This window comes from Diaphorina citri, unplaced genomic scaffold (genome assembly GCF_000475195.1).
Source record: "Diaphorina citri unplaced genomic scaffold, Diaci psyllid genome assembly version 1.1 scaffold2887, whole genome shotgun sequence".
NCBI lineage: Eukaryota > Metazoa > Arthropoda > Insecta > Hemiptera > Psyllidae > Diaphorina > Diaphorina citri.
This window is the reverse complement of record NW_007380300.1, coordinates 17624-29489: the sequence shown is the minus strand read 5'-3', so window position 1 is coordinate 29489 and position 11866 is coordinate 17624. Positions and strand designations below refer to the sequence as shown.

Sequence of the window (11866 nt, the reverse complement as noted above, 5' to 3'; positions counted from 1 at the left end):
GAGGAAAAAAAAAAAAAAAAAAAAAAAAAAAAAAAAAATAGGGTGCCGGCAGCCATTGCGTGACTGGGGATCCGGCACTCCTAATAATGAACTCTATGATCGGGCAGCTCAACGCATAAATATGAGCATTGAAGCATTCAACTAAATCAGGGGAAGTAACCCTAAATAATATGAAGGTTCTGCCACGCCTATTCAACTGTGGGCACGACATCATGCATATCCTATTTGTGTACCAATTATTCAAGTTATATATTAATTAAGTTATATATGTATGTTGTGATTTTTCGATACATTTCAACATCGAATATAGATCAACGTATCTACATATAGATATATCAGTACACTAATCAATTAAAAACATTGGTATAATGAGACTATCATAAACACGTACTCATGCTTGTAATATTAATCTTACGCTACTAAATGACATCATTGTTCGATCTTGTTCTCAAGCATCAGCGCGATTAGGCTTCGTCGATATAGCTGAATAACCCCACCTCGCGAGTACAATACGTTATTATATTAGAGTACAGGATATAGTAAGTTCAATAGCAGAAGTACACATCAATTAGGTCACAATTATTACACGTAATGAACAATCTATTATCCCCTAACAAAGTCTTATCAATCTGTGGTACCTAACTTCACTTAAGAATTCAATGTCAATGTTAAATGTTGTGTATAAACATTAGCTCAGTACCATCATCACTAGAATTCGAGACAAATTACTACGTTCAAAGTAAGTCCGCAATCCTGGTCTAACCCTTGTAACAAGTTATCGGAGTTGCTCACGCTTGACGTAGCACTGAACCCAGTATCACAACCAAAGGCCGACAAGAGAGCAATGTAAGAGTTGCCGCAATAAGCTCAAAATCACGGAGGATCATGGCCTGATGTAATTAATTTAGAATTGATAGCTACCAATAGAATTCAGAAACTACATTATGAAATTTGATAATGTAAACTGGGATAATTTTTATAAATTTGAAAATTCTCATCTAAATTTCATTTTTTAGCCATATTTTACCTGTTATGTTCCCATTGAGTTCGATCTATTTTTTCAGCTGGCTTTCGCGGACAGTAAACGATTAACCTTCGCTGGCCGATGATACCGCGAACCGCGTTACAAGCATGATCTATAGCTACCTATCCTGTTCTTTCCTGGTTCTATAGCTACCTATCAAATCGTACACAGATTGTAAAATACAAAAATATTATATCTGACCCCTTTGAGGTCAATTCCGGTTGCCCTCAGGGTGGCCATTTGTCTGGCTGTCTTTTCAACATTTACATTAATGATATTTTACAATCCGTTCAAAACAGTATTTCATGTTGGTTGTTCGCGGATGACTATCGTGTGTCATCGGTGGTTGACGGGATGGCCGGCTGTGCGACGCTGCAGTCTGCTCTCGACGCATTGGTTGCCTGGTGTGAGGATAATAGGATGACTCTGAATGTTGACAAATGCCTAGTCATTTCATACCATAGAAAACATCAACCTATTCTTTTTGATTATATCATCAATGGTCAAAAATTGAAAAGGGTCAATCAAGTAACAGACCTAGGTGTTGTCATGAATCATGATTTGAAGTTCAACGCCCATTATCAATATGTGACCAATAAAGCTTTTAAAACCCTTGGATTTCTATATAGAAACACTAAGGAATTCAAAAATCCTGCTTCCCTTAAAACACTTTATTGCTCACTTGTGCGTTCTGGAATACTGCTCGACACTTTGGTCCCCTGGGTACCAAACCTATATCCATCAGATAGAAAGTGTCCAGAGAAAGTTTCTTAGGATGTTGAACTTTAAATTACATCACACCACCAACAACATTAACTATCAGGAGCTCATGAAGACATTTAATATTCAAACCTTACAACATAGGCGGGATGTTGCTGATGTTGTGTTTCTGCTCAAACTAATCAAGAACGAAATAAAATGTGCTGATGTTCAAGGTCAACTTGGTTTCAGAACTACCTACTAGATACCTACCCCCGATATAATATAGCTATGTACGTATACCTATACCTAATATAAGATTTTGGTGTAAGAATAAACCTATATTGAATGGCAGGGTTACTATAGTAGACCGTCTGCCTTGTAAGCGCTAGGCCGTGGGGTCGATTCCCACCCGGGGAGGATTTTATCCTGAAGGGATAAGATTCGTTCTCGGAACGGCTGGCTTTCTCCTATCCTGTATTCCTTCTCCCTTAGATTTCGGGACGATAAGACCATAGCAGTTACAGTTCCCTCTATCAAACCTCTTTTATTATTTTTATTATTATACTCGTTTATTTTTTATTTATTATTTTTTTTAAAATCTTTACTGTTTGACACCTTTTTTTTAGTATATTCTGTATAGTTTTTGTTAACCAACTACAGGAAAGACATCATGAGATTTGACACCAACAAGAAAGTCTATTCCCGGGGGGCGTTTGTCCTGGCGTGTCATTTGTTCTAGCCAATGTTTTCATTCACCTGAACAACAACATCAACAACGTAGTCATGTGATTGGATAACATACACACCTATACACCAGGTAGGTATGTAGAGAGAGAGCTGTTTGGGTTTACTATATAACGTCGCCTTAGAGGGGGGAAGTCCAAATCAAACAAGAAGATTAGGAAAGGTCATTAGATGTCATATACCTAACGATCTAAGTACCTAATTGAATTAGCACTCTCTGTTTGTTCCGAAATAGAAACTTCCCCAACATTCCTGATTCAGCTGATTCTGACATTGAGAATTCGGACGGTAGATAAACATTACCTGTTTCTATTTCTATCTATAGGTATATAGCACGTGGAAAACAATAGTTCCCAATGGATCTCTAAAGTTAGGCCTGACCCTGACCATCCGGGCAGTCGCGCGCTGCTGGCCTTTTCCTGCCTGACCTGCCTCAATGAGGTTGGTTTTGCCGATTAGGTTAATGGTACCTTGACGTCGAATGGAGGGTAAAACCCCCTTCACTAAAAACCAAAACAGTTGTTTACACATTGACGTTAAACGCCGATTAGGTATTTTTTTTTTTTTAATAATAATAAAAATAAAAAGTCCGATTTAGGTGAAACTTGTGAAAAATGTCCAACACAGATGTCATTTTCCCCGAATTTCATCAAAATCGGTCAAACTGTTTGAGAGTTCTGGTCAACAACACAGACCAACAGACAACCTAAAGAAAAATGGTCTTCGAGTTGGAAATTAGAAACTCGATCGTTCGATAAAAAAAAGTGATTTTCCTGGTTTTTACTGCAGAAGTCCATTATAAGTAATTACCTATGTGCCATTAAAACTAATTAGGATTCTGTGAAATAAGTAGATCTAACAGAGAAAGACCCAGACCATCACACTTGATTACTGGAAACTGGAAGCATATCTTCTGAGTATAGCCTTGACGAATGCCAACATAAATTCCGCAATGAAATCCTGAGAGGAGAAGAAAACTGGATTGAATAGTTAATATGTTTATGTTGATAATGATAACATGGAAACTTAGATCTTGACAAGAACATGATGACGCCACATTAGATGATGACATTAGGTGGCTGAAAATCCCTAAAATATATTTTTGTAAACACATACCTACCTACAGGTAGGTATGTTGCAGTGAGATAATAATAAGTGGAGTAGAAAATAATTGTATTTATTTGAGAAAAAATTACAAGGGGTTGGCAACATTCACATACATATTAGTACATAGTTATAACATTAAATATTTTGAAAAGCAGAAACGTGAATACTTATTAAGTTAACTATAATTCCATTAATAATAATGACTTTTATCTATGTTTTCAATACCTATTACTTTTCTTACAATATACAATAGTAAGTGTCAATTGCCAAACCACTCGATAAAGGTGGCTCCAAAATTAAGGAACTAATGTTAAAAAAATCTCCCTTCAACTTGTCAAAAAGGCAGGTCAAATATCGTGGATTCCCAGAATAGTAAGTAATACATTACTTTCCTTCCTATAGGATAAGGAAAGTAAAAATAGAAAGTAAAACAATAGGTAAAGCGGTAAAGGTAGCAAAAGTATTTACGAGAATAGAGTGGACCTCCTTGGTTTAATATCACTAGGTACCTAAGTATTGTTATTTATTACATAACTGGTATTTTGATCCTTCTTCTTCAAAGGGAAAGGTTCAAAGGTCAAAGGCCCCATAAAAATTATGACATAGTTCAGTGGTTCTCAAACTGTGCTCCGCGGAGCACTGGTGCTCCGCGAAGTGCTTCCAGGTACTCCGCATAGTTTCACTTTTCTTACCGCATTTAAAATAAATTTCAACATTTTTTTTAAATTTTATTATAACATCAAGTGTGTTTTCTATTATTTTTTCTCCCCGCTCTTCCGATCTTAAAGGGTTGGGAAGGGGGGGTGCTCCGTAGAGTTTACAGCAGTTGCTTGGTGCTCCGCGGCCCAAAAAAGTTTGAGAACCACTGACATAGTTCATTGTCAAGCTGTGTCCACACATTGTCGATGGACGAGGTGAATTTATGTTGTCAAGACAGTGTGGACCGTTTCAGTCGACATCGAGCGAGTCCGATTGACGGTCGTCAACTATTTGTGGATACAGCTTTATAAAATAGTCATAACCAGGCGCTCGTCTGATAAACAGAAGGGTGTGGGTTCAATCCCAGTCAAGGTATGAAATTTCATCCTCATTTTTTGACCATAGTAAGAGAGCTCAAAAGGTTGGGTGAATTTAGGCAATTATCTGATTATAGATAACTCTTTGTGACTTCTTTCAACTGAAGAGAGTATAATATAGTAATAATTTATCACCATTAATAGGTATAAGCGTATAAGTAAATACCTAATTGTATCTACGTTCGTCTTCCTAACTGGAAAGTAATTAGAAGGTAATTACGTAAGGAATCTGTTACGTCACAAATAGGTACCTAAGTAATAGATTAATATGCAATAAAAATTTACGAGTTTATTTAGGTATTTAGGGTTTCCTCTCTAGTAAAGTGGAAGATTATTTTTCTTGGTCCGGTTTTCCCTCTCCTATAGTTATCTGTATGTTGGCAGTGTAAAACCAAACAAGAGCTAAAGTTTTTTTTTTTTTTTTTTTTTTTTTTTAGGTATAAAAAATTTATTACGCCAAAACCCAATTTTTCTTGGTTTTTTGAATATTCAGTCAGGAAATTCAAATGATCACATCTCTTATAACGTGATCCGTGATGAAAGAAGAACAGGAGAAATAAAAATCTGGTGTTAATAATTTATCACCATTAATAGGTATAAGCGTATAAGTAAATACCTCTAATTGTATCTACGTTCGTCTTCCTAACTGGAAAGTAATTAGAAGGTACAAGGTAATTACGTAAGGAATCTGTTACGTCACAAATAGGTAAGTAATAGATTAATATGCAATAAAAATTTACGAGTTTATTTATTTAGGGTTTCCTCTCTAGTGAATTGGAAGATTATTTTTCTTGGTCCGGTTTTCCCTCTCCTATAGTTATCTGTATGTTGGCAGTGTAAAACCAAACAAGAGCTAAAAGTTTTTTTTTGTTAGGTATAGAAAATTCATCATTGCGTCAATACCTACATTTTAATTGGTTTTGAATATTCAGTCAGGAAATTGAAAATGATCACATCTCTTATTACGTAATCCGTGATGAAAGAAGAACAGGAGAAAAAAAAGAGCCTATAGTTAGCTTGGATTGTAAGAGCGTCTGCCTTGTAAGCGCTAGGTCATGGGTTCGATTCCCGCCCGGGGCGGAGTTTATCCTGAACGGATAATGTTCGTTCGGGAAACGGCTGTCTTTCTCCTATCCTGTCTTCCTTCTTTTTTCGCTTTCAGCACGATAAGACCTCAGCAGTTACAGTTCCCCCTATCAAATCTCTGGAAAAATAAGGAAAGTAAAAAAGAAAAGAAGTTTGAACAAGTTCGTTTACAATTAAAAAGCTATAAAAATGCCTCAACAAGAACTATGGGTATGCTAGATCTACAAGTCAGATACTAAGCTCGCGGGAATGATTTTCATTAAAAACTTAGCATAACGATGTTCAAGTTTGCAGAAAAAAAAGTCATCTAGAAATTTTTTCATCTCTTCTTCTTCAAAACATAAATAATAAAATTTGTTCGTTTTTTTTTTCTGTTAACACAACACTTCTTTGTGTTTTTTTTTTTTTATGATTTTTTTCCATTTTAAAATAAACAATTAAAAAAATCACGCTCCAGGAAGAACGTCATGCGCCGAGATTTTTCCCACACGGCGGCACCGACAGATACAAATCCGTATTTCCAGTCGTTTGGAAGCTGTCTCACCGACACGTGCTTGTATTATCGTACGTACGGATTTCGCGTTTTCCGAGGGAGAAAAAAATGATTCCGAGTTTCGCGAAATAAAAATTTCCCGCATGTGACGAGAACAATGCTCGTGTGTATCCAGTTTGGATTTATGCTGATCTGTGTGTGTTTCCCTGGTGAGTCTCTTGACTTTCTTTTCCAGATGGACAAAATGCACTTCTGTACAGTTACAAATTAAAACTGACCAACTGGGTTAGAAATTGGAATGTTATCGTACACCAGTGGTATTTACCGGAGGCCAGTAACTGGACTGTCTACTAGTCTGTTGTAACTTGGAATACAGTCATAAACGTAAAAAATAATCCAGGGAAAATCAGCAAACTGCCTTTACTTATTCACCATTTCATTTCTATTTCCTCCAAAAATTACCCAAGGACAAAGAGCTCGAGACTTCAAGCGACATTGCCAAACAAATCAGACAGCAGACAGACAATGGTATCTAACCATTGCATCGAGTAAAAAAAAAAAAAAACTCAGATGTCACAATATGTCACATCGTTAGCTTTACGACGCGACGGAGGGGGGTAGTGGGATTTCCCAGTCACAACTGAACAGTGGATAGTATTATTTACTATAGGGGTTTATTTTTCTCTGAATCTGATGGAATCCTCAGAATCCATTGATTGATAAAAAAAAAAAAAACAAACAAACAAACAAACAATGTTTTGAAATTCAGCTGAATCCAGTGAATGCATCCTTAGATTGAGTTTGAAAAAACAAACAAACAGTGTTTTGAAATTCAGCTGAATCCAGTGAATGCAATGAAAGGGAATCCACAGATGAATCGCTGAGTGTAAAAAGGGGATTAGTCACATTGTATTTTCGAATTTCACTTTTTTACAGTTTTAGATTCCTGATGGGTATTTGTTTTAGTCCACTTCCATACCTACAGAACAGTTCTTTGTCTCTCCTGAAAAATTACATTTTTGGACTAATCTCCTTTTTACAATCAGCGATTCAGATAATGAATCTATCAAATCCACGAGTTCAGTGGATTCTCATGATAAAAAAAAAAGAACCAATACCTAGGTAATAGGTTGAAAAAGATATAGGTGCCATATAAATAGCTAATATTCCATTACCTCCCTAACATGTCTACATAATATTTTACACAAGATGTGGAATGTTCAAAGGAATGCTATGAAACTTTATGAAAGGTATTGCATATTTAGATTGGAGCTATTTATGACTCGCAGCAGGTCAGGGACTAGATTAGATCCAGGACTTTCCGGCGAACATATTAGTTACCTACCTATGTATGTTATAGCACTCGATCAATGTGTTTCATGTACCTATATGTATCGAGTATAGGTAGCTAAATGATGACCAGAGAGTTTGATAATCTCTTGGAGGGTTTCAGCAGTCATTACATATAAGTTCTGTGGATCAACTTGAAAAGGAGAACCAAAAGGCAGATATATATTTTGCAGAACTTCAAAGATTTGTTCTTCCTAAAGTTCTGCAAAATATATCTGCCTTTTGGTTTTGGTTTTCCTTTTCAAGATGACCAGAGAGAGAAATATGGCGCTTTTTTACTTTCTATTACCCTTACGTATAGGGAAGCTATACACAGTAATGAGAAATTATCGCAATCGGTCCAATTTTTTTCTCTTCAAATAAAGTGTGTCAACAAAGTACTCGTATACCTACGAGTATGTACCTTATGCGGCCGCCTTTCATTGTTTTACCCTTTATTGCTTAGTAGAGAGTATCATTTGATTCTTTTCATTTTCTTCTTATTTTCCTCCTCCTTTAATTCTTCTCCTCCTCCTCCATCTTCTAGTTCTCCTCTTCCTTCTTCTTCTCCTCCATTGTTTCATTCTCTTTCTAACTCATCTCCATCTCCTTCTACTTTTTCTTGTTCCTCTCATGTTATACGCATATAAAACGCCATATTGACATCCCATCACTTGTAGGTACTGATAAAGGAAAACCAATAAACAAACCCAAAGATCCAGAAAAACAAACACAAAGCTAGAATTCTATGAGCGCCTGGTAACTATTTTACTTACCTATGCAATGTGCGTGTCAGACTACTTTCTTCAGCGATAAAATAGTACCCAAGTAGGAATAAAGGTACCATGGTACCTACATAATATGTACCTTGTATACTATTAGGTACCTTGGGGTTAGAGTTAGATCGTAATAATAATTTTCATTGCACAATATACTGACCAAGTAGTGGAGGGGGAGGAGGAGAAGAAAAAGGAGAGGAGGAGAAGAAAAAGGAGAGGAAGAAAAGGAGGAGGAGGAGGTAGAGATGAAGGAGGAGATGATAGGAAAGAAGGTATAAGTGGACAACAACAACAACAACAACAAAAATTAGGATAAGCAGAAGAAGGGGAGAGGAAGAAATGTAGCAAGAAGAAGGAGGAGAAGAAATAGAACACGTTTCCTTGTTATCTATTGAGTACTTTTGCAGTATACTGGTAGTATAGAAACAAAAACGCTTGAATTTATTTCTTCTGGTAGGTACCTAGTCAACAACAACAACAACAACAACACCAACACCAACAACAACACCAACAACAACAACAACAACAACAACAACAACAACAAAAATTAGGATAATCAGAAGAAGAGGAGAGGAAGAAATGTAGCAGGAAGAAGGAGGAGAAGAAATAGAACACGTTTCCTTGTTATCTATTGAGTACTATTGCAGTATACTGGTAGTATAGAAACAAAAACGCTTGAATTTATTTCTTCTGGTACCTAGTACATGCTTGTACATAGAGAATTGAAAACAAGATTATTGTTCTTGCGGAATATAAATAGAGAATTGAGAACAAGATATTATTGTTCCACAGCAGCATTTTGTTCTTTTGAAGCTACTCTTGCGGAATATAAATAGAGAATTGAGAACAAGATATTATTGTTCCACAGCAGCATTTTGTTCTTTTGAAGCTACGTAGATTGATACCTCGTTGGTAGATTGATACATTTCTTGCTACAAGACGGAAAAGAAATCCGTGACTGATTTTTGATGAAATGAACGAGTGAAGTGAACTCCTGGTTTTAAATTTCTAACGGTACAACTTTTCATTCAGTAAACAGGTCCCTTTCACCGGGTCATGATTTTCCAGCAATCGATAAGATTTTATTGGATTTTGTCAAACAAAATTTAACCTATTGACTCAATTTTCTTTTTGGATTTTGAGATCTATTCGGTCTTATGAACTTCGGAATTCGGAACCAGAAAACAGATCACCAGCATAAGCTCTTTCAGGCTGCGTGTTCCAGGAACAGTGTTCCCTGATTAAAATGCAATTGGACGGCATGCATACCTGATGCCTGACCCTGTGTGGTGAGTTCATGCACATGCCTGTCACAGGTGTCATGCATGCATGCACGTGTGTGGCCTGCTTAAAGTCTGAAAACATTTGCTGGAAAATAACTTCCTAGGTACATAGGTACACACTCGTACCTGCATCTTCAAACCATTTCTGTTGAAAGGTTTATTTTATTATTATTCTTTTTAGTCCGTCCTTCCTTTATTATTAAAAGGTATAGGTAATGGACGGACTATTGTATTCGCTTCGGTGTCTGTCTGTCCCTATAGAAGTATAGAAGGACTTATCCAAACCTGATCGACCTATATATCAAATTAAAGGTCTTTTTACCAGGAACACGAAAATGGTGGTGCACATTTTGTCCAGAGAACCATAAAGCCAAAAAACTGGTTTTTGGCGGATTTTTTTTCACATTTTCTCACACAAATGAGCTCTGATCTCGAAATTTGTCGCAACGACCTATAAACTCAAAGCAAGAAAGTTTTAGATAACAGTTCAGTCGATAATTTAAGACCGGTTTTAGCGTCACCTGTGTTAAGTTACGCCCAGAAAGGCCAATAAATGGATGGGTGACTTGAACATTATATTGGGAATAGAGGGAGAACGGGCTCTAGTCTTGATTTTAAATCATTACATGGAAGTAAAATAAAAAAATCAAATCAAAAATAATAAACTGAATATTAAACAAATTAGGAATATTAAACAAATTAGGAATATTAAACAACATAGGTACTGATTTTCTCTAATCACTACCGGCTAAAAAATTCCCGGAGGGACGGACCCTGCTTGTTTTTTAATCTCTTTGGGAAAAATTGCATTTTTCCATCTATTGAGTCCCGCATGCATGCCTTTGTTAGTTCATTTTGCCTCTCATGATTCCTTCTAAAGTTATTAATGAAAAAGATTTCAGTGAAAAAATGTATTATTAAAACTGTTTTATTTGAGATGAGGGGTTCCCAATCTCATGTTTAAAAATAATATTTTTTGTTTATACCTATCTACGCGAAAGGAGCAATAGAGCAACGCACAACCGTACTCTATGACTTCTGGTGTTATAAATAATAAAATAAATAAATCTTTGGGATGAGATCGACCCAGGTTGGGAATCACTGTTTTAAGAACGTGCATGGAATTGAAGTGGTGGTAGAAAAAAACCCCACAAGCAAGCTATTAATCGTGTGGAATATTTTAAGTACTTAGGAAAATGAGGTAACCCAAGTCTTAACTGTTACAACAGGGTGTATTCATACGGGATCTATTTTGTTTAGGTAAATTTTTAGGGTTCTTACTTCTTAGGGATTTTCCCTAGGGTGTCTAGACCCATATTAGGGATTGGTGTCTAATATGAATCTAATGGAATCTATGTAACAGTAATAGGTAAATTTTGTATTTAAAAGAGAATATTTTAGAGAGAGACAGCATATACTTCCCTATAGACTTCGTAGTTTTTGACTCTCAGCAGTTTTTTCCTCATTCCCTCTCTTTCTTTCTCTCATGAAAAACAATAGCAACATTTTTTTACAAGAAGTCTTCCCCCCCCTCTCTCTCTCTCTCTCTTTTTTTCTCTCCGAAGATCAAGTTTGAAATAAACATAAGTTATGCATTAGATATTCTCTCTCTTTCTAGCCTTCTGGAATTTCACAGTTTGAGAAGGAAAAAGGATGGGATATCCGAGTTATTCTTGTTCCATGGATTCAGTTTCAGTATTTCAGTTCTATTCTTCCATGAATAATGGAACGACTAATTTTCATGTCGATGGGGATTACATTTTCAATACCCCCTCCTAACTCACTTGTTTAATGATTGTTTTCCTAGTCTTAAATTTGCCACAATCATTGGTGCGGTACCTACTTCTGCTCTACGAAATCCCTGTTTCCTTTCAAAAAAAGAAAAGAAAAATATATAAAATGTATAATTCGTCCGTTTTCATTAAATCATTTTGGACCGTTTCCAGGAGAAGAGAAAAAAAACCGTTCTGTTCAAAATTTGCTGAAAAGTTTTGCTGAAATTCAGATTAGGGATAACTTTTGCCTTTGTTTTTTTTTTTCCACCGTGTGCTTTGAGTTTTATTAGACCTAGGTGGTGACTAGTGGGGGATGTGTATGCCATTCTAATCAGGCCCTGATAATCTGTCCTTTAATAGGGAAAAAGATTTTTTTTTTTTAAATTTATGTAACACAATTCCTCCCTCCACGTTTCCGTCTCTCTCTCTCTCTCTCTTTCTCTCTCTCTCTCTTCCTCTCTCTCACTC

At 36.2% G+C, this 11866-nt stretch overlaps 1 protein-coding gene across 1 annotated transcript in view; it reads left to right on the top strand.

The window, feature by feature from the left end:
* Positions 1-6280: 6280 nt before the first annotated feature.
* Positions 6281-11866, top strand: part of LOC108253739 — an 11309-nt gene continuing 5723 nt past the window's right edge. The window contains exon 1 of the mRNA XM_017448285.2: positions 6281-6441. Coding sequence (XP_017303774.1) covers positions 6390-6441 — 52 coding nt within the window. The 5' untranslated portion in view covers positions 6281-6389. The remainder of the gene's footprint in view (positions 6442-11866) is intronic.